Source organism: Cyprinus carpio, unplaced genomic scaffold (genome assembly GCF_018340385.1).
Source record: "Cyprinus carpio isolate SPL01 unplaced genomic scaffold, ASM1834038v1 S000006640, whole genome shotgun sequence".
Taxonomy (NCBI): domain Eukaryota; kingdom Metazoa; phylum Chordata; class Actinopteri; order Cypriniformes; family Cyprinidae; genus Cyprinus; species Cyprinus carpio.
Window position 1 is genome coordinate 71,831 of NW_024879268.1, and position 24,227 is coordinate 96,057.

At 36.3% G+C, this 24,227-nt stretch overlaps 1 protein-coding gene across 1 annotated transcript in view; it reads right to left on the bottom strand.

Annotated features, from left to right (window-relative positions):
- The window catches only part of LOC109102556 (nectin-2-like), a 45,991-nt gene extending 22,379 nt beyond the window's left edge, over positions 1–23,612 (bottom strand). Inside the window, exon 1 of the mRNA XM_042755104.1 lies at positions 23,583–23,612. Coding sequence (XP_042611038.1) covers positions 23,583–23,612 — 30 coding nt within the window. The remainder of the gene's footprint in view (positions 1–23,582) is intronic.
- Between the last annotated feature and the right edge of the window lie 615 nt (positions 23,613–24,227).

Here is a 24,227-nt window from a genome sequence, read left to right on the forward strand (position 1 = left end):
GAGAGTTTGATTTACCTGCATGAGTTAGGGCTAAAAGCTTTGGGTTTAGCCAAAGAATGGGCATTGTTTTAGATTCAACGAGCCATGATTCATTAATTCAGAACCAATGAATGAATGAACTGCTCTATACGCTACACAACCCAACTCTTTCACAGAACAGCTTTCAACATTAACACCATTAGAACAATTATTGACAATTTCCAATTCCGAAGAAGACGATTGTCTAATTTGGGGCAAGTAATCGAAGAGATGACAGTCTGACCCTCACATGTAAAGCCATGAGAGTAAACAAGATCGGTGGATTGACTTCCCCCACCTAGCAGAACCGAGACTGAAATTCCGAAGGAGACCTGTTAACCCCTCTGGTTCTAATCACTTATTGTGTATGTCTTTTTAAATAACTCTTGAATAGCTTAAGGGATCATATCCGATGTTTAGTAATGTGTGTGTTCGAATCTTCTATGCTTGATTGAACGTTTCTGACCATCAGTTATTTTGTCAAATGTATCATATTCTTGTTATAGAAATCATGTCCAAATTAATACCCGCAAAGAGCGTGGAAAATTGGACCACGTGCTTGATAAGATAACATATGATTTATGAATGGGTGGGACAAACATTGCAACACACCCCCGAGAAAGACAATATCTAATTGGTCAAAGACAACATTTGAGGTGTGGCCAAAAGGCCAGTTTAAATACTCAGGACACCATCAAAATTTTGCTTTTAGCTTTGAGCATTGCGTTTTAGCTTTTGCTATCAGTCATGCCGGCTTTTAGCCTGCTATTAGTCATAGCTTTGTCATCACCCCTTTTAGTGTTCTTCCGAGCGACTTTTCCAGCGTGCTTCGGCCTGCACGCCTGCTGCTACTTAGCCACTGGATGAGAAGAAACACCACCTAGTCCCGTCAAACTTTACTTCTATTCTTTTACTTTAGTTTATTTTCTTTTCCGTTTGAGAGTTCGTGTTCTGAGTTAAGTTTTGTAACGCCGTGTCTCCGAGGTCTGACCTCGAGTGCCCGTTCAACTTCAGCCAGCCCCACAACGGTCCGCATCGTTCAGCCAACGCCCAACCATGGGCTTCCCAAGACGTCACTTCAAACGGACTACTGAACTTCCAGCCAATCAAGCAACTTCGGGAAAGAACCACCTTTTCAGCGACAAACAAAGGAACCCCGTTAAACAGGCAACGCAAGGAACCTCCAGACTCACATCTGTACTGGTGTTATCTTAATATAATTTAAAACCTCATTGAGGAACTCAGTGCGAGGGTTAATTCAAGTGGATTAATGGTTGTTCATGTCTATTGCAATTTCACGTATTGCGGTAAACTTGGGATTTTCACAGTTTCATCCTCTTAAACTCATTCTTTCCTAACTTTCTATCTTCCTGCAACTTGTGTGAATGTGTGAGCGCGTGTGCTTATGTGTTTAGATTAGTTTATGTCTTAGATTTATCTAATAAAGCCTATATTCATATTGAAAAGAGAAGTATCTTTTGTTTTGTGCTCACAAGTTAATGTCTTAAACTGCCGATCTTGTTTACTGTGCTAATTTATAGTGTTTTCACTATACTTGTGGATATTAATATCCAGCCAGATTTGAATGTTAAACGGTCTCTTCAGTGAATCGCTGGAAACCGTTTCAATGAATCAAGCCGTGAAACAGTGATTCTGTTTCAAAATGTTCCCTTTAAAATCTTAAATTATTTTTTTTGTGATTTGTTGTGCTTTTTCTTTTACTCGGCAAAGGAGAAGTGCTCACTAACACAGATTTAGACAGATTTGTGAACAATATTTAAGAGAAGCCATTTGTGTACATAGAAAAAAATCTTAAGGCCCGTTCACACCAAGGACGATAACTATAAAGATAACGATAAAGATATAGTTCTAAAAATCTGAAAATATTTTTCAGTATTGCAGAAAGAATAGCAGAGTCCACACGACGAAAAAACTATGGAGACGAGAAAAGGGGAGAGACAAAGAAAAACTATATCGTTGGAATCACTTTCAAAATGACCTCAAAGATGATTTTTGATGAACGATAAATTGACAGCCAATCAGAATCCATCCTGCTGTAACCGCTCGGAAATTTAAAGTGGCAGACGAACGTGTGCTTAGAATAAACAGAAGATATCGTTCGCTGGTGTGGATGCTAATATTGTTATCTTTATAGTTATCTTTATAGTTATCGTTCTTGGTGTGAACGGGCCTTTAGATCTTTGAGTTCAGCTCATGAAAAATGCAGGCAAAAAAAAAAAGTGTTGCATTTATAATTTTGTTCAGTGTAGTTACGAAGACCAAATGTGTAACTCACATTTTTTGTAAAACTCGTACTGTTTGTAACAACATGCTGAACACATTTTGTACATTAGTGCTCTCATTATAAAGTTATGTATATGATAGGTTCTAGTCATAGTTATTATTGTTCTGCATTTCTGTTTTGAGTTGGGCGTGCTAAAGATCAGTACAATGTAGCACTTTGATAGCAGGTTTTTAATCAATGGGATTTAACTCAGATCAGATTTATTTTCCTTCGAAGGATACACTTCATAATCGATACGAGTACAACAACAACCTTTTAATTATGACTTATATCGGCAACAAAATGCCTCGAAGTGAACGTGTCTCACATGCACGTACAGCTCACATATCAAGCTCCCTTGCCCCAATTATTTTTGTATGTTTTAAATGTCTTTGAGCAGCCTGGAATTACCATTTCCGTTAACTTTTCTATGTACAAAATGGTCAGTTATACTTGTGGTGGATCAGAGTAATGTTCATTTTTAAGGTTCATTTAATAAAGATTCCTTTAAGGAGAGATTATGATAGTCATCAGCTTGAATGAGCGGGTCTTTGTCTTTGAAAGTGCTCTGTGCTTCAGTAATCACATCTTGCATATTAAACATTTTTTCGCTCGCATTAAAAAAACACTTCATTACAGCGTCTTCAGTTCTTGCAAATCACAGGCACATTAGTCAGTCTGAAAGATCGCCCAAGGCTTGGCCCGAAATTTTGCATACTTCCTAAGATCCGCCACTTGTGCCAGCTTAGGTTGACCAGCTCTCATTGTTTTTTATTTATTTATTTAGTTGTGCTCAAGTCCTTGATTTGCATATTAAAATGCCAGCAGTCCTGTCAGGAACCATCTATGTGTGCATAATCTACCCCCACCCGCGACCACCCGCCCATCAACAGTTTTTGCTATTAACCTTGCCTTTGTTTTGTGTTTTCTGTGGCCTCCTCTGCCAGCCATATGGTATCACAGCTGCTGCTCTCCAGCCTGGCAAAGAATGCTTGAAGAGACAATATCTACCAGTGAACATTCAAAGTCAATCATCCCTAAATGGCCCTATCATGGGTCCCCATCCCCAAAAGCATATTTTTGGCAGATGCTTCGAAATGGATGCTCTCTTTACTGCACATTCGGATATGATTTGTTGACCTGCAGAAGCCAAATTGCCTTGGCAAATGCCGTGCCTTGCAAAATTGGCCATTTTTATGGATCAAGGTGTTGTTTGGGAAATTTATTATTATTTTTTTTTTTTTGTTAAACTAGAAACTTTTGTGAGCCAGGTGGAATTGTTGTTTGGTAAACAAGATGGTGGATAACTACTACTTTGTGGTTGTACTCTATACATCAGGGCTGCACGATTAATCAAAATTAAAACGCAGTCGTGATTAGGCAAAAACTGTGATTGACATGCGTATCTTTCAGTGAAGCATGGTTCTGTGATCAGTAGTAAATCTCCATACAAAGGCCATTCACTGAAAGATACGCATGACAATCACATTCGATTAATCGTGCAGCCCTACATCAGGCATAGCCAACCACCTTGCTCCTGGAGAGCTACAGCATGCCTATATGTAGAATTCAGTTCTTGCTCCCTGTCTGTCTGTCAGCGTTTCCTTGTGTCCATAAAAAGTCATGTATTTAGATATATTAAATTTTAAGGCCATAAAACGTCTTAAATGGTACAAGTAAAAGTCTTAATTATGATTTCAAGAGGTCTTAAATTTACGGACAGATAGCCATATGGATACATATGGCTGATTGTGACGATTAAACTTCAAAAGGCTATGATTTCATTAAATAAACATGAACGCACGTTTCAAAGTCAGGTGCTGTGCTGCTCTGTGTACTGCCATTAATGGAGAAACCGCTACATTTCTGCCATTCTTTTATGCTGCAAACACGCAGTTGCAAATGTGAGCTGGTGGACTGACAAAAAGGTAATACATTGTAAAAATGTAAATAATTAAGACACTAAGATGTAGGGGTGACCCCAAATAGTTGGCGATTCGATGCTTTGATAGGAGGAGCACGATTCGACTACCAGTCTCACAGTCGAATATTCGCGGGATGTTATGATTATGCCATTTTGATTGATCGGTAATTATCTCTTCAGCTTGCAGCACAAACAGGTCAATCATCAATGCAGAATAGCTGTGACTGGGACTGTCATATACATAGCATTATAATGAGAACACTATTATAATAAAACGCTGCAAATTTTTAGAGCTTCTGCACGTTGTGACATATGATTCAACTATCAGCTGAATAACCGCAATATTTGAAAATTCCGATTCGACTATGAAAATCCTTAGTCGAGGACACCCCTACTAAGATTGATTTATATGTTATTATTATTTATATAAAGTTAATATAACTGATTGATAACAATTGTTTAAATCAATATAATAATTGATACTTTGGACTCATCTTCAAATTCTCATTACTGAGGTAAAAATGTATTTTCATTTCCCTAGATCACAAAAATTGTATTACCATGGTGTGGAAAAAAAAAAAATTAATAATATTAAAATAATAATAGAATAATATTTTAGTATTTTAAGTAGTGAAATACTTAATACACCATGTTGGTGTTTGTTGTGCTACCCTTTTAATAATAAATGCTGATTTTCCAGACATGATGTCCAGACAGGTGTCCAGATTTTCATTTTGCGTGATTTTGGACCAAAACTCCAGCTTTTATAGTTTGGTGCTACTACAAACTAGATAGTACAACATCCGGAGGCATGACAAAAGTACATTGTTGCACTCAACTTTCAAACTACCATTGCTCAATACCTTGTCATCTGTGATTATAGTGTGTGTCCTTGGATTTTTTTTGTTGCTTTTCATCACTGGCCCATTGACAGTTACAAAGCTTCACCTGGATCCTTCGGATACTGCATTGCTACCCTCTCTGAGTCCCCAGAGCTCTCCACCTGTGACAGCTCAGAATCAGCAGACTGTCGAAGGCAGTCATGCCCTGAACTTAAGAGCCCTTTGCGGTGGTCTTTGTGATGAACCCTCATCAGTCAGAGGCTGAGTGGACGTATCTCACTCAGGGGAGAGCAAGGCTGCTCTCAAGACTGGGCCCTTGAATGAACCCAGAAAACACATGGCCGCTGGGTGTGTTCTTGAGATTCCCGTACTAGAGAGCATGGAAAGCTGACACAATATTGCACAAGCTGCTATTCAGTCAGAAAATGATGTTTCTTGTGATTGACTGTAAGATGGATTGAAACTCATTTTGGCAGCATTCCCTTGACAACCTGTTATCACATTTTTATCTGAATACAAATATTTTTTGCCTGTATCTTCATCTCACAACCTGTTGTTTTGTAAGGACTGTACAGTATAATACAGCTAATGTTCAGGGATTTTAAAACACTTGTAGGAGAAGCCCAAGCTTGTTAGGTTTTATTCTGAAAAGTTGAGTGATTCTGTTTTTTCCTTAGCCTGGTATGATGGGGCGAAATGTTTTTGTGTTATTCAGGGCCTTATGCCTTTTGTACTATTCCAGTCAAAAGTATTTGCATACCTGACTGGCTTAATAGGCTTAAAGGTTCACGCTTTAATGGTTGAAATGGGTTTTGTAGACAAATATGAATTGTGGCGTCATGAATATCTTTTCAGAACTGTTTTTTTTTTTTTTTTTTTTTTTTTTTTTTTTTTAAATTGAGGTCAACAAGTGTTAGTGTACATTTATTAATAGTCTTCAATAAGCTTCCCAAGTTTAAGAAAAATAAAACGCTGTTAATTTTATTTTTATATGTGTATTTGTAATGTGTATCTTAGATAAAAGAGAATATAATGATTTTTTTTTTCATTTATTTATTTTTTGGGGGGGCCTAAATTTTTGTCATTCCTTTTCATTTTATTTTATTTTTTTAACCTTGTAAGTCTTTCTTTTTAAAATAGTGAAATTAGTTTGGCTGCACTGCTCAGACTACTTGCAAAACAGCAGAACCAACATGACAGAATTGTGATCAAATCGTGAATCATGATTTTCCTGAAAAAAAATCATATGATATTTTTTGCCATATTACCCACCCCCTAACTAGCAGTGTGTTTTTATTATTATTATTATTATTATTATTATTATTATTATTATTATTATTATTATTATATTGTCACTTACAGTATGTCTCTAAAGTCCTTGTTTTTACCTTTATACTCTATCCCTTTCATATTCTCAGTATTTCTGCATCTGTACTTCTAATAGGGTCTGCTCTTCATATCTATACTGTCACAGTTTTATTCAATTTCAATGTCTATATGAATATTATATATATCAGTGGGATTCCATATCTGATATCGCAATTTATTGCAGGAGTAGTTTTATCTCTTCTGATTTCATTAAATTGACATTGTTACCTATTGGTCCCTGTTGCTTCCTCTGCATTGTTAAAGATTAAATTCTGTTCATGTATTATATTGTATTGTATTATATTGTGGTGGCCAAAATTGTTAGAACACTTGGCATATTTAAGAGGTTTCAGTTGTTTTTGTCAAATTGACCATTACAATACCCATAAAACGCTATTGCTGGAACGACCTGTGACAGAAGGAATCTGCTGGAACACTGAAAATGATGGACTGGTCCCCTCAAAGTCCGGAGCTCAACCCCATCTAGCAAATTTGGGACGAGTTGGAAAATAAACTGGACAGATCTATTGTGCCTTCAAAGGAAAGCCTTTGGCTTGAGTTGCAGAAGGCATGGGATAACATTAGTGTTGTAGTTCTCAGGAAATATATTCACACTATGCCAGAGAGATGTGCTTCTGTAATTGATGCAAAAGGTGGACATACCAAATATTAAAGTTGAAAGTGGATAAAAACAGTACAACCTACTTCATCTGATATTTGTTGTGCTCAGAGCAACCATCTGCATGTTTTGTGAACATTATTAAATGAAATCATGTTTTGGAGACAAAAAAAGGTAAATATTTTCAGATCTGTCAGGTGTTCTAACAATTTTGGGCACCACAAATTGTTGACACTTCCTTCAGTGCATAAAAAGTTAAAATCTGTCAATAAAATGCTCCAAAAACCACATGTGACTGCACTCCACTGTGCTCAGCAATGCCGATGGTAAGGGCAGCATGGAATTATGTGGCATGTACCCTCCTCCAGCTCTTATGCTCTTTTGTTCACAGCATGGGTTCAACTCTGCAGCTGGCTATTGTGGTGAACATAAGGAGAGGACAAATTTCCAGCTTTCTGTCAGCTCTCTTCATACAGCTAGCTTGCTGCTCACAGTTGTACAAGAAGGTTACCTGGTGGCATACTGTTGATGCCTACAACATCACTATAGCAACCAATTTGGATATGCCTACACTGTCTGATTTCCAGTCATGATTATGGGATGCAAAAAACGCTTTGTGATTGTCCATAATATGAATTCAGTATTGAATTGGCCTCCTTTCAGTTAAAGAGTTAAGTAGAATTACATTAGCCACACCTCACTAAAAGTTGAATTGGAATGACAAGATTTATAAATTTATGGGAAATAAAGTGTAATACCGATTACCAATTAGGTTTCCTGGGAAGAACTCTTACAGCTGCATTTTGGAGTAGCTGTAGCTTGTTTATTAAAGATGCAGGACAGCCACCTAGTAGTGCATTACGGTAATCCAGTCTAGAGGTCATGAATGCATGAACTAGCTTTTTGCATCAGAAAGATGTATCTCTCCATAGCTTGCCGATGTTTCTAAGGTGGAAGAAGGCTGTTTTTGTAAAATGTGAAATATAATTTTCAGAGTTGCTGTCAAACAAAACACCCACATTTTTGACTGTTGAGGAAATAACAGTACATCTTTTTAGAAGAAAATTGTATTCTAAGATATTCTGTGTACAGGTTTTTGGTCCAGTAAGTAATATCTCTGTCTTATCTTAATTTAATAGAAGAAAATTCCTGGTCATCTGATCTTTTACATCTTTAACACACTCTGTTATCTTAGATAATTAATTGGTCTTGATGAAATATATAGCTGAGTATCATCATCACAACAATAGGAACTAATCCCATGTTTTCTAATAATATTACCAAGAGGCAGCATGTATACTGAAAACAGCAGAGGGCCCAGGACAGATAATTGTGGCACTCCATATTTTACTGGCGCTAACTTAGATGATTCCTCATTTAAAAAAACAAAGAGGTAACAGTCAAACATGAAGGATTTAAATAATTTAAATGCCTGACATTGAATACGAGTATAATTTTGTAATCAGTCTATGAGTATGTTGTGGGCTACAGTGTAAACTCAACATTAATATCAAGTAAAACTAGGAAGGAGATGGAGCCTTGGTCTGATGCAAGAAGCCATTTATCATTTTAACAAGTGCGGTTTCTGTGTCATGATGGGGCCTTGCACTGTTTGCACAAAACTTTTAATCAGCACTGCACAAGTATTATTCAACATTGGTAATAGTAAGAAATGTTACACAGGCAGCAAACCATCATTTTAGAATGATTTCTTGAGGATCATGTGACTCTGAAGACTGGCATAATATTATGATTTGTATTAAATTTCATTGTTTTTCATTTGTTTTTAACTGTAAAAGAGAGTAAATTTTTCACACTTTTACATTAACAAAACATTTTCATGTAGAATATTACATAGCCTGTAATAGATCTGTAAAGTTGCAAAGACTAAAGTCTCAAATCCAAAGAGATGTTATTTATAAAAGTTAAGTCAGCCACGCCCCCCTGAAACGGCTCGTTCTAACACGCCCCCACATCTCTACGTCACTATGTGGGAAGATTTGCATAACACCGTCCAGATGTTCATGCAAAGAAAGAAGGCGTAGCTTTTATTCTCGCTGTTGCAGCCATGTTGTGGAGACGCTGTGTTTCATGTGAAAGCGAAATCAGTGGTTAAGTTGTATTTACAGCGCTGTTCCAGAACAACCCAAATATTCAGATGTGTGCTGCGCATTTTATGGAGGATGAGGACTGTTTCCTGAACCAGTAGCTTGCAATGCGTCTGTGGCACAAAGGCTGTTTCTATAAAGTTGGGCAATTCCAACTTTGCAAGGACAGTCTGGCGCTTTTGACTTACAGCCTTGTAAGTAAGTTTTTTATATTTAAAAAAATTGCCAATTATGATTCAATTTGTTGTATTTGTTGTTTCTCTGATCACAAATGCAGACATGGTTTTATGTTTACGCAGCACGATATGCAACGCTTAAAAACACAGTTTAAGTCATTATAATCAGTAATTATGTCCCCACTGGATGCAACAAATGCCTCGTTTGTAATTTTTATTGGTTTTGTCTCATCTAGTGATGTCTGGATCGCGAATGAATGGTTCTATTTAACCAGATCTTCTTAGTGAACTGGTCGAACCAGTTCACCAAATCGCACTGAATCGTTTGAAATGGTTCGCGTCTCCAGTACACACTAATCCACAAATTACTTTAAACCAATATCCCGAGTTATTCAGTTACTCCTAACAGTACATTGACTGAACTGCTAAAAGAGAACCGATGATTGGATGCGCACGAGCAGAGCAGCTGGACTGCGTCTCGTCCTGCTGGGAGACGGCACCACAGTATGTAAAGGGGCGTAACAATTCTGTCACATTCAGCCAATCACAACGCACTGGATAGCTGGCCAATCAGCATACACCTTGCTTTTTTAAAAAGATGAGCTTTGTAAAAATCGACGTGTTTCAGAAAGGCGGGACATAGAGGAGAAACAAAAATGTACATTATGTGGAAAATAATGTGTTTTTTTTTAACCTTAAACCATATAAAGACATTGCATTACACCAAATACACAAAATAATGTTCGTTTTAACAATGTCGTATGACCCCTTTAAATAGGTTGAGATTTACCCAATTCATTGACCTTTCAAATGCATACTTAAAGGGATAGTTCACCCAAAAATGAAAATTATGTCATTAATGACTCACCCTCATGTCGTTCCAAACCCGTAAGACCTCCATTCATCTTCGGAACACAGTATAAGATATTTTAGATTTAGTCCGAGAGCTTTCTGTCCCTCCATTGAAAATGTATGTACGGTATACTGTCCACGTACAGAAAGGTAATGAAAACATCTTCAAAGTAGTCCATGTGACATAAGAGGGTCCGTTAGAATTTTTTGAAGCATCGAAAATACATTTTGGTCCAAAAATATCAAAAACTACGACTTTATTCAGCATTATCTTCTCTCCCGGGTCTGTTGTGAGCGCGTTCACAGCACTGCAGTTTAGTGATATCCGGTTCGCGAACGAATCACTCGATGTAACCGGATCTTCTTTAACCAGTTCACCAAATCGAACTGAATCGTTTGAAACAGTTCGCGTCAACAATAAGCATTAATCCACAAATGACTTAAGCTGTTAACTTTTTTTAATGTGGCTGACACTCCCTCTGAGTTCAAATAAACCAATATCCCGGAGTAATTAATTTACTCAAACAGTACATGGGACTGAACTGCTGTGAAGAGAGAAGTGAAGATGAACACCGAGCCAAGCCAGATAACGAACGAAACATTGACTCGTTCTCGAGTCAAGAACCGGTTGCATCGGTTTTCGGATCACCGGTAGTGATGGGAAGTTCTGTTCTTTTCCGCGAACCGGTTCTTTCGGACAGTTTGATTCAATAAACCGGTTGCCGAAACCAGTTCTTTTGCGCTCGACGTAATGACTTCATTGGTGATGATTGCCCTTGATTCAAGCCTTCGGTTTACCCGTGCTCATAACATTAGCACAGAATCAGTTCAGAATCAATCATCAAAAGAACCAGTTCGGTTCAGACGCGCTGTGTGTCAGTCTGCTTCACGCTGGATCACGCCATGCGCAGTATCATCAGCTCCTCGGTTCTCGAACCGGACGCGTCCGACAGAAACGGTTCTTGACTCGAGAACAAGTCAATGTTTCGTTCGTTATCTGGCTCGGCTCGGTGTTCATCTTCAGTTCTCTCTTCACAGCAGTTCAGTCAGTGTACTGTTTGAGTAAATGAATTACTCCGGGATATTGGTTTATTTGAACTCAGAGGGAGTGTCAGCCATGTTAAAAAAGTTAACAGCTTAAGTCATTTGTGGATTAATGCTTATTGTTTGACGCGAAACGTTTCAAACGATTCAGTTCGATTTGGTGAACTGGTTCAAGAAGATCCGGTTACATCGAGTGATTCGTTCGCGAACCGGATATCACTAAACTGCAGTGTTGTGAACGCGCTCATAACAGACCCGGGAGAGAAGTCAATGCTTAATAAAGTCGTAGTTTTTGATATTTTTGGACCAAAACGTATTTTCGATGCTTCAAAAAATTCTAACGGACCCTCTGATGTCACATGGACTACTTTGAAGATGTTTTTATTACCTTTCTGGACGTGGACAGTATACCGTACATACATTTTCAATGGAGGGACAGTAACCTCTCGGACTAAATCTAAAATATCTTATACTGTGTTCCGAAGATGAATGGAGGTCTCGCGGGTTTGGAACGACATGAGGGTGAGTCATTAATGACATAATTTTCATTTTTGGGTGAACTATCCCTTTAAGGATATGGGTGTCACATGTCATTTCAGTTGTCATCTTTGTTCAAATCATTCCTAACCTCAGGAATACAGCTAAAGCATTGCAGTGGTATTAACTGCCCTCAATCTAAATGGGTTTCCAGTTAGTGGCTGATTCCGTCCTGTCCGGATGCTTTGTCCTGTCAGATGCTTTGTCCTGTCAGCCAGTGACACACGTAATGCTTAAAAGATTTGTGTGACAAATTGCCTGTCCAGATGCGAATGATAGTATGAATCATTGGAGTCGGACCTCAGACGAACGGAACCAACCCCATTTTTTATATAAGTGCCATTACACTTAGCCGTGATGTCAAGCGACAAGAAGACGCTGAGTCAGGATGAATCTTACGCATAAATTAATTTATCTCCAGCTCCGGGTTTAAACTGTGTGTCCTACATACTAATCAATATTGTCTGTGATAAGCTCAATGCTGCTTTGTATTTCTTTTCTAGCACTGTAATTCATACACTCCCCATCTTTATCTCTCCTTTGAGTGAATTTCTTTTCTCTCCATGCTGTCAGTCTTCTCATTCTCTTCGCTCATCTCTTTGAAGAGGGTTTATTTGCTTCCTTTAAGTTCAAGGCTTCAGACTCGCTCTCTAGGTTTGTTGTTGTTCCCAGCTGTCCATTTATCATTTTCTCACTTTATCACTCTATCTCTCTTGTATCAAGACAAAGAGAGTCACTCTGTACAATAACCCGACCTGCACAAAGACTCCTCTGTAGCCTCTGGATCAAAAATAGCAGCACTTCAACAAATTTAGCGGCATTCATACATTTTCTGGAATGCTTTTATAAAGGATTGCCTGTTTTGTTTAAAGATGGAAGATGTTTGGCTTGCAGCAGGCCTTTTTATGAATTGATGCGGCTGTAGTGTTTCCATGGACACTAAAAGCATAGTTCTTTCATTGTTATATTACTGTCATTTAAAGGATTTTTTTTGGGCTATCCATGTCATGATTACCTAGCAACATCTTTGATTGAAAAATGGTATTGTATAATAAATGAAGGCTTTCTAAATGGTATAATCTTTCTCTTGCAGGTTGGTGACTTTAGAGAACAGCCCTGCCATCACACCTTAGCTTTTGAGGATCTTCCAGAATATGTCCACCCTAGTTGGTAGGTAGTTGTTTCTTTAAGTGTCCACTTTCTTTTTTAATTAAAAATCAAGATGGAAGCCAATGCCAATTTAACTGTCAAATGGACATGCCCTGAAATGCAAGTCAGAGACTTTTCTAGCTGAATTCATCATCTCAATTTAAATTCTTGTTGACCTCAATCCTTTGAAATCATTTTTAAACGGTATATTTTGCCATTATTTGTCTGTATTTTTCTTATCCCTGTGTCATTAAAACTCATATGATTTTTTTCTCTGAATCACAAAAAGTAAAAAATATATTGGATACTCTTTTTAATTTAATGGAGGTGTATAAGGACTAAGGACTAAGTATAAGGGCTTGATTGGTTAAGCTCCAAAAAGGATGCAAAAGTACTATTATTAGAGTATCTTGAAAGTGGTATGCTACTGTATATTCCAGGTCTTCTGAAGGTTTATCAGAAGAGCAGACTGAAATTTGTTATTTACTGAAATTGTATCATCTGCCATAGCTTTCCTTTGTTTGTTTATGTGAGAAGTAGTGAGATCCACTTTTTTTCTTCTGATTCATATCATTTCAGTGAATCTGACTTATATTTCAAGGAGTGACTTTCGGGACTCAGAACACTTAAAGAGATAGTTCACACAAAAATGAAAATTCTGTCGTAATTACTCACCCTCATGTTGTGTTTCCAAACCAGTAAGACCTTCGTTCATCTTTGTAACTCCAATTAAGATATTTTTTGATGAATTCCGAGAGCTTCCTGACCCTGCATAGACAGCAATGTAACTGACACGTTCAAGGCCCAGAAAGGTAGTAAGGACATTGTTAAAATAGTCCATGTGATAGTCCATCAGTAGTTCAATCGTAATGTTATGAAGAAGAAATTGTTGAATAAAGTCATAGTTTTTGTTTTCTTTGTGCACAAAAAAAGTATTCTAATAGCCTAATAAAATTAAGGTAGAAATTGTCACAATATTGTAATAATTGCCCCTTCAAGTTTGCTTTTTTTAATACGGATCAACGTTAACTGCCATATGGCCTTGAAATGCGTTTCACTGATTTGTACTGCTGAATTTACAAAGCAGAACTTAATTCATTCTCTTCAATTTTCTCAGTTCTTGTTGGCTGAATATTAACTAAGTTGTCATCAGTCCTAATGAAATGTTTTTTTTTTTTTAATTTTAAGTCAGTTTGCTTGTCAATCAGCAGTTAATACATTTATGTACTCTTTTATTCATGAAGGTGTTATTCAATTTATTGAACACAAGGTGATTTCTTATTCTGGTCGGTAGTTGTTGAGCTCTTTATTCTGCTCAGCCAGATCCTTTTAGTGGTTGTCTCTTACTCTCGTATTTTTAATTCACTTAAAATGCTATTTTGGTTGTAATAGAAACTGTTTTTCAGATATGAATACATTGATTTACAGAGTGACAAAGGCAACACAAAAATTGCTGGTTTTGCTTTGTTGGGGTTGTATTAGAATTAGATAATTAACGGTTTGATTGGGGCACTGTAATTAAATATGCTTGCATCACCGCCTCCATTCCACCATCATAGCCTCTGGGAAATGTCACACAGAAGTGTTCGCTCAAGAGGAGCTGTTCAAGCATAAGGCCAACACCTCTCATAACCTCAGACGGTCAGAAAGATGCGTAGCTGTCGGAGTCGAGGGTTGCAAAAGGTCAGCACGAGAGAGAGAGTAAAAAAAGCGTTTCATTAAAGCATCTACTGGCGCATTGAAATGCAAAGAGAGGCAGCTGATTGAAGCGATTTTTCCATTTGCATGCTCATTTCTCCTATCCTCGTCTCCTTCAGGTGCTGATGGTAATATTAGCACAAGGGCCTGTTAAGACTCCGTCTCTTTCATTCATTCTTCAGGAAGCTAGTTAGGAAAAAAAAAATATTTCTCTCTATGGATTGGAATGAGGATTCCAGTGACCGGAAATGAATCTGTATCATCTAGAGATGTTGAAAGTACTTTGGTACAAATTTGATACTTGTGTGTGTGTGGTATATATATATATATATATATATATATATATATTAGGTATTGGGTAGGATTTGGGATGTTTAATATGGTCATGCAGAATATGTGCTTTATAAGTAATAACAAACAGCCAATATGTTAGTATTAGGCATGCGGATAAGCAACTAGTTATTAGTGAGAATTGGTCTCTATACTTTAGTGTTACTGTAATTTCTATCAAATTTCTAAACCGGTAACCTTTTTTCATATGTAATAATACATATAAAATGTGTACATGTAGCATTTTTAAAACTACTGGTTTTAGTTTTAAGTCTTATTATTTTTAATGTGTTTAGAAAAATGCATAGAATATCAGTCATTTATCTGTTATAAGTCATGAAAATTAATGCCACATGGTTTTTTGAGTAGCATAGTTTTGTTGTTGAATTACTGTATTTCACTGGTATTGATACTGACCACGTTTCGGTATTATAACAACCCTAGTATCATCTCAGCGACTGAATTTTCTCTTCTGAATTCTTGTATTCATAGCTGCATCGCTTTTAAAAATGTGAAGTGGAACAAGAAAAGTAAAAATAACTCCTCGAGACAGAATGTGAAAGACAAAGTTTCAGGTTGTCGCCAGCACTCTAGCGAACGCAGCGCAGCATTCGGGCCAGCTTATCTGCCTGAATGATTAAATCTCATCATCTGCTGTAACTCTGTGTTCTTAGCGCTGTTAGACAGGGGAGCAGATCTCTCGCTGTGCGCCAAACAGCTCACTTTCCTCATCTCTCACTGCTCGCAGCTCCTCACCTGCTGAGGTCTGGGATGAGAGGCTCCTGCCCTCCTACTGACTGCACTACTGTCTTTCTCTGAATCTGGAGCGTGTGCGTGATGCTGAGCTGCTTTACTGTGGCACTCCCATTTGCTTCATGTTACAGTGGAATGGCTGTAGTAGTACATTTAGCTTTTTAATGTGGAAATTGGTCTGTTATCACTTGCTATCAAAGTGTAGAAAACAAGCTACTTGTATCTTAAAGTAGTTGAGGTCAACATTAATTTAAACCAAGTCTAGTTGAATTGAAAAACTATATAAATTTAACAGTTCCAGTACAAATGAAGCTCAGTCCACAGCATTTTGTGGCTTATGTTGATTACCTCAAAAATTATTTTTACTCATTTGCTCCTCGTTTGCTTTTTTTAAAGGAAATTTTGATGTGGACTGGGCAGCAGATATGTGAGGAATAAAATCACTTCTTCTTCTGTGTATTATTTGAGCTGTTTTAAATAATCTCCTTTACAGTTTTTTTTTTTTTTTTTTTTAATTGTTTATGGCATTGCATTGCCATGGAGACAAAGTTGTAAAATTGTATGTAACTTTATGCAGAAAAGGTTTTGTTTATATTTGACTTTACACACTGAAGTCATGTTGACAAACATTATTTACAGGAACCACTTCATAAAACCCAGGACTTTCAATAATTTTTTTTCTTTTAGCATTTTATACATACAAAGACTTTATCTAATACTACAGTTTTCCCTAATTGACCTTTTATTTTTCACATCCTTTTTGTTATTTATAGAAGATTTTAGACCTACTATTAAAGCTTTTAGTTGAACTCCAAAGCAAATGTTGAACCTGAATAACTTTTCAGATATACGGTATCTTGTATAAGAGGTTTTTTTTTTTTTTTTTTGCTACTACTAATAGTTTTTCTTTTCTCTATTTTGTATTGTGCGTGTTAACCACATACACCTTTTCTCTTTTTCAAATTTCCTGGGCTTTTAAAACTGAATTTCCAGTCAATTTTACAGGTCTTCTAGCCTTTAAAATGTCTAAAAGCTAAATCTGAGCTCTTTAAAGAACCTTCTGGGAACCCTGTTCCATTTTACTCTTTACTGTTTAAACAGTGAATATTTGAACACACCACAGTTTGGCCCTGTTTACTTCCATTTTATGTGCTTCAGTGTAACATTGATTTTTGTTTGTGTTTATATATATATATATATATATATATATATACACACACACACACACACACAAGATAACACACATACATATACATATAAATATAGAAGAACTGCTCAACTTGCTAAAAGCAATTATTTTTATATCAGGATACTAAATAAATTATAGAACTGCTACTTATTTGGCTTCTACTCTACACTTTGTAGACAAAGTTTTTGATTAACCATGAATGAAAAATGGATGAAAAACTGCAGCACCTCTAAGAACATATTTGATGTGAACTGTAGTATACAGAGATGATCTGAATTGCATTATTCAGTGGGTTGGCACTTTACACATTTACTCTGTGCTATTAGACCTGCAAAGTAACAGGAGTTCAGTGACTTTTCACATAGCCCGCATGGGGGTTAGAGCCCATAATGGAAATGTTGACACTTGGTTTAATAAGATTTTCAGAAATGTAATGAACTTTTTCTATTTGTGACAGCAGAGCTTCATTAGTGGTGTAAATACTCCTACTCCTGAGGATGAGGTCACCATGTGTATTCTCACACATACACAACAGAAATCCCATAATAAGTAGACTTAAGGCCGTGAGATTTGCCCTTTTAAATGCCAAATCGTTTGCAGCAGTTTTAATAACCTAAGGAAATTTCGTACACGATTGTGCGGCTATTTTGATAGCACCGGTGAATGTCTGAAATGCCATCGGGCTGATGCCTAAGCCTGTTTGCTTTACTCACAGCAGTTCACAGTGACACGAAAAGTCATTGCTTTTTCAAGAAATATGTTTCTATGGTGAGTTATTTCACTGTTACTGATGGCAGCGGTTGATGACACTGACAGCGCTGGAATTGTCCCTTCTTTCCACCCCCAGTTTTATCAGGCCCTGCAGTACAAACGTTCACCGAATTGTCATTTTTTTTTGTTGACCCCAGCAGCAAAAGCCCATAGATTTTCTCAAACCGAATTTGACTTCACCTTATGGACGTTTCAACGACCCTTTGACTGATTTTCTGCAGAGGTGGAAGAGTATATCTCGACTGCCAAAGTTTTAGTCTGTCTCACTTAAAACTGCTGAGCATGCACTAGTGTGTGTGTTTTTCATACTTGAGGATGTTGGTTACTGCAAGGACAAGTAATGAGGCGTCTGCTGTTTCTGACATGCTGAGAAACACATTTCACGCTATAGATATGCTGTTTGTCTGGATTTTATCTCGTTAAAGGAACCTCCATCTGCCTCTTTGAATCTCTTTGGTGAATCTCCTGACATTTTTTTAATGAAAACATTGGCCTAGATGCTCAGGCTGTTAGCAGTGTTTATTGGCTGTGTCAAAGAGTCATAGCCACAAGCCTTTAGCAAATATCAGTGCCCGTGAGAGATGCTAGAAATGGAGCGGTGTCTACAACTCATAACAAGCCCTCAGAGGCATGAAAAATTCTCGTTTTTTTTTAAAGGACTAAACTTTTAAAAAGAACTACTCAAATATCAACAAGGGGCTATGTACAAAGTCACTGGCTATGTGAAAACAAAGTAGTACTTCTGTTTTATAATAAAAAAAATAATATCTGTCTTTCGGTCTGTCTCTCTATCTGTTGGACATTCTGCTTGTCTGTAGTAATATCTGTAATTATTTCAACCTTTCAATCTACATGTCCGTCTATCGTTCTCTCTGCAAAATCTATCTGTCCATCTATCATTCTATGTTTCTATTGTTCTGTCTGTCTATCTATCGCTCTGTCATTCTATCTGCCTGTCTATCATTATATTTGTCCATCTATCATTCTGTCTGTCGTTCTATCTGTCCGTCTGTCATTCTGTCTGTCCATTTATCATTCTGTCTGTCTGTAGTTTCTGTTTATTGTCTGTCATTCTATCTGTCAATTGTTCTGTCTGTTTATCATTCTGTTGTTTTATCTGTCCATCTGCCATTCTATCTGTCAGTCTGTCCTTCTGTCTGTCCATACATCCATCTGTCATCAGTCTTCCATCTATCTGTCATTCTTTTGTTCTACCTCTCTGTCTGTCTTCTATCATTCTGTTGTTCTATCTGTCCATTTATCGTTCTGTCATTCTGTCTCTTCATCTTTCATAGTCATTCTATCTGTCTGTCTATCGTTCTGTCTGTCCGCCATTCTGTTGTTCTCTGTCCATTTATCATTCTGTCATTCTGTCTTTTCATCTGTCTGTATGCCTTTCTATCTGTCCATCTGTCTGTCTGTAGTATCTGTTTATTGTCTTTTATTCTATCTGCCTATCGTTCTGACATTCTTTCTTTGCCTCTGTGTATCATTCTGCTATTCTATATGTCTGTCTATCATTCAGTCTGTCCATCTGTCTGTATTATCTATTTATTGTTTATCATTCTATCTGTCTGTCTGTTTCTGTCATTCTATCTGTCCATGTGCCATTGTGTCTGTCTGTACACTTGTCCATCCGTCTGTTGGTCTGTCTGTCTGTATATCCATCTTCCTTCTATTTATCCATCCGTCCGTCCAGTCGTCCGTCCTGTTCTGTCTATCTAAAGGGCCCTTATATCAATAAACTGCTTTTTAAAATTCCTAATTTAATTAAAAATACTAAATTAAAAGATTATGGGTTGAATTAAATGTAGAAATTTAAAGGTCAAGGTCTTGTCTAGCTGTCGATCTCAGCAGATCACATTTTTACAAAACTTCTTTTTCAGTCTCAAGTCACAAGATCTGATTTACAGTGAGACTGAATGAATTAAAATGTCTGTTCTAGTGGAAATCTGTGACATGTCTTTTGTCCTTCGTGTTCTGTATGTCTAGTCATAACAATGGACCATACAGGGAGAGAACAGTTTATAATCATCATAACAGTGATGGCACCATTTGAAAATCTCTTTAATATCCTACTTCAAGAAATAGTATAGAAAGGTTTTTTCTTTTGTATCAAAGATTTAATTTCTATGAATAAAAAGATTACTGTGTTCCTTATCAGTTGAATAACCATTTATATTATCGCAAGGAAACGAGCGAGAGTGTCACACCATTCATACATATTATAAATTCCGTTTATTTACATAATTTTTTCCCTCTACAAAAGATTTTTTTTTGCACACAGGTGAGGCTAATCTTATTCTCTACTGCAGTTGAATTATTTTAGCAATTATCATCACAGATGCATATATGAAGCTTTTGATCTGCTGTTAACACTGATGGCAAAAATGTCTGCCCATTAACTTGTTTTAAATGTTTCTTTTAGAAATGTGGCTTCATGTTGACCAGACAAATCTTACATTTTTGTTTTTCTGGTGTACATTGATTTCAGTGATATTTTGTATTGTTAAGGTAATGTGTTTACTCTTACATTGGTTCGTTGCCTCAAGCTATAGCTGGCATGTGACCTTTTTAGAAAATAATTTAATGACAAAATCCACTAAGGTTGGGTTGGTTCTTCGAGAGGTTATATATCGCTTGTCTTGATTTAATGCCAGTGAAAAAGAATGGCAGCGGTGTGAGATTTATAGAGTTGTTTATTTATTTATTTTCATTTTTACATCTAAACGCATTATAAATCCCCTGCACACATCTGTTCAGCTGACAGTTTTTTTTTTTTCTTCATGCCTCTGGGTGCTTTGTGCTTGGCCCTTGGCCGTCTGCCACTCTTGAGCACTCAACAATTCTGAAGGCCTCAGATCAGCTCTTAATGTCTTAATGGAGCAAGGAACAATGGCTGAATATTAAAAGGATGCTATCTGGCACAAGGGACGAAATTATGAGATTTGTTTCCCACTTCGGTGCACAAGCAAGACCTTGTATCTGTCCCTACATATTTAAATGGTCACAAAGCATCATAATAAGCTCTATCTAGATTCTTAGTTATCGCTTGAAATTCTGCTACTTTTTCTGCTTTTATGCAATTGTGCTCTTCTTTTATTATTATTATAATGGCTCATGTGTGATAAGTAACTGTTCATTTTCTCATTTGTAATTTGCATTTGATAAAAGTGTCTGTTAATGTACTTTTGTACTATTAAACGAAAGGTTTTTCACGAATAATGCATTTGCCTTAAGATTTAAAGTACTTCAAAAGTAGTTTGTAGTTAAGGCTATTTAATTGCCATTCAGGTTGCTTATACAGCCTATATAAAACTGACATGAAACTAGAAGGAAAAAAAAGAGATTTGAAGTAGCTGTATAGCAGCATGTTTAATCATGCCTTAATGGACTGGTCATTATATTCTCAGAGGGAGTAGGGTTTTGTCAGAGCAGGATTAGCTCATAATTCAGTCTGACTGCATTAGTCCAAGAATTCCCAGCTAATTATGCTCACACATGGATTTGAATACAAGCTCCACAAATATTAATTTTACAGTTCCCTGTGGTATTAGTAATAGATTTCAGAGAATTCTATCACTTTGTTCCTTCCCAGAATTTAAAAAAATAATATTTAGAATTTAACTTTTATGGTCTTCCAAGGCGTCTTTACATAAACTCCAGTAATGGCAGTGCAGACATAATGATTGTTTGCCTGAAAGTGGCTTTATTTTGATTTATGAGTGCCATTGTCATGCCTTAATTGACACTGCACTGTGCTGTCAGACTTTGTCAACTTTTTTGATAAAAAACAAAACAAAACAAAAACCTTTGAATAGATTGAAGAATGCCAGATACACTGCATGTAAAGTTAAACATTTCAAAAAAAAAAAATTTAATTTATTTTTATATTTTGATGATTAGAGCTTACAGCTCATGAAGGTCAAAAATCCAGTATCTCAAAATATTAGAATATTTCCTAAATTCAATCAAAAAAAAAAAAAAAAAAAAAAAGATTTGCAAAACAGATAAGTTCAAGTTTTTTTAAAGTATTGTTAATTTATGCACTCAATACTTGGTCGGGGCTCCTTTAGCACAAATTCCAGAATTAGTGAGGTGTGGCATGGAAGCGATCAGCCTGTGGCACTGCTGAGGCACTACTGAGCTTTCAGCTCATCTGTATTGTTGGATCAACTGTTTCTCATCTTTTCTCTTGAAATATCCCATAGATTCCATATAGGGTTCAGGTTAAGTTGGCTGGCCAGTCGAGCACAGTAATATCATGGTCAGCAAACCACTTGGAAGTGATTTTGGCACTTTGAGCAGGTGCTAAAGTCCTGCTGGAAAAGGAAAATCAGCATCTCCATAACGCCTCTTTCACATTTCTCATACTCCGTTTGCAGTACGTATCCAGTTCATGTGCTGTTACGTATGCTGTGCAGAAGCAGCACAGACATCATTTTGCTTTCACACAGGATGCGTTTGCAGTCCCCTCCTGATCCATGGCCTGGTTACCACAAACACAATATTTATCCATATCCATTGTGATTCTCTTTTATCACAGTACAGTAATAAGAATTTTTTCGTATACACATTCATGTTTAAACTCAATATAAACAACATAGGCTATATTATGCATTTGATTTTCTAGATATTAATTTGCTCAAGCAGGTGGCAAAACATTTAAACATAGCCTATAGTCTACTTTTCTTTATGTTTAAAAGTAGTAATCTATCATAATTATTTTAAATTAAAACTTACCACTGAAAGAAACAGTCAGCTCTCGTGCCTTTGCCTTTGCATTTTAAATCTTTATTACAAGCAATCCCGTGGGTCTTAAAGAACTTTGTTTTCCATTATAGGCTTTTAACTCCATGTGGGCTACTGAAAATGTTGACACTTGGCTTAATAAGGTTTTCAGGAATTTATTGAACTTCTTAATTTGTAACAGCAGAGCTTCATTTTTGTGGTGTAAATACTCCTGCCATGACATCAGTAATAGATTTAACACTTCACAAAAAAAAAAAAAAAAAAAAAAAAAAAAAAAATTCACAGAGGTTGTCTTCTCAAAACCCTATTGTAGGCAGTGATGGAAGAGATATTATGATTGTTTGGTGTTATTTTTAATTTTATGAAGGTGCTTTTTCATTTAAGGCACTTTTCTGCCTTTGTTACATAAAAAACTGATATAATTAAAAAAAAAAAAAAACAGTTCAGTATTTAAAGTGTTGCAATGAATTATCAACCTTTCAAGCGCTTTGAACTTGCAGTGTGTAATTGTCACCACACTAAAGAAAAATCAAGACAAAATGAAGGAGGAATATGAACAAAAGTTGCTTTTTATTTATTTATACAACTTTCATTTCCACCACAGAATGCTAGTAAATTCAGTATATTTTTGAATTTACTGAGCCATTATATAATGATGGAAATGAGGTTTTTTTATCATATTGAAAAAAAAAATTAGAAAACATGTCACCTATGATGCATGTACATAAAACTGTTGGACATTTTCAGTAGACCAGAAAACTATGAGAGTCTGTGTTTTAACTTGCTTTATTTTTAAGTCCACATGGCCAAAAGTGACCATAGGTGAGAACAACCCAGGAGTTCTATTGTATATTCACTTTGACTGAAATAACATCAATCACTCCACTTTATATTCACTGTACCAGCACATAAATCATATTCGTTTACACATAGCCTGAAAATACCTGCTGACTAATCATGAAATAGCAGGTTTTGTAAGTATGAGCCCTGTTGCAGACTTTATCTTTATTGTGTTCTTCAGCTAATTTTTTTCCTCTGTGGAATAACAGTGTTCATGACGCACTTGTTACAGTGCTCTAGGGAGGCTGAGCAGAGCTCCCGTTCTTCTGATTGACATAAATATTCATGGACTTCACGAGATGGTAGAAATTTTAAATGGTTTTCATACCTCATCATCATTATCCGTCTGCAAAATCATGGCTAGGGGAAGAGCAAGAGGAGTGTTTTTCATTTATTGTTATTGTAAAAAAATGGGGAATGATTTTTAATTTATTCAACTAATTTGAACTCCAAGCAGTCTGTGGACAGCGGTCCTCATGATTAGTGTGGTAAGAGGAGTAAGTGTGAAGTGCTCTTGTACAGGAAAATGGACCACATTTTCATTTGTCCAGGAAAAAATCCCATTTCAGAGAAAACCAGCTGCTTTTTCTGACCAGTGTGGGGCTGTTATTATGTGTATGTTTTTTAGTGCTGGTCAAACAATTAATCACATCCAAAATAAAAAGATTTGTTTATGTAATATATGATACGTGTGTACTATGTATAATTATGTATATATAAATACACACATATGCTGTAAATATTTCAGAAAATGTGTTTTATAATATTAAATATATTCTATTTGATATAAATAATATGATTATAAATCTAACTGTAAATATTTTCAAACCATATACGATCGTATGTGTTGTGTATTTATATATATCTATATAATATAGTATAATCTGTATATGTAATATATATATATATATATATCTATATATATATATTATATATATATCATTACACTATCGCACACACACAATACACATAT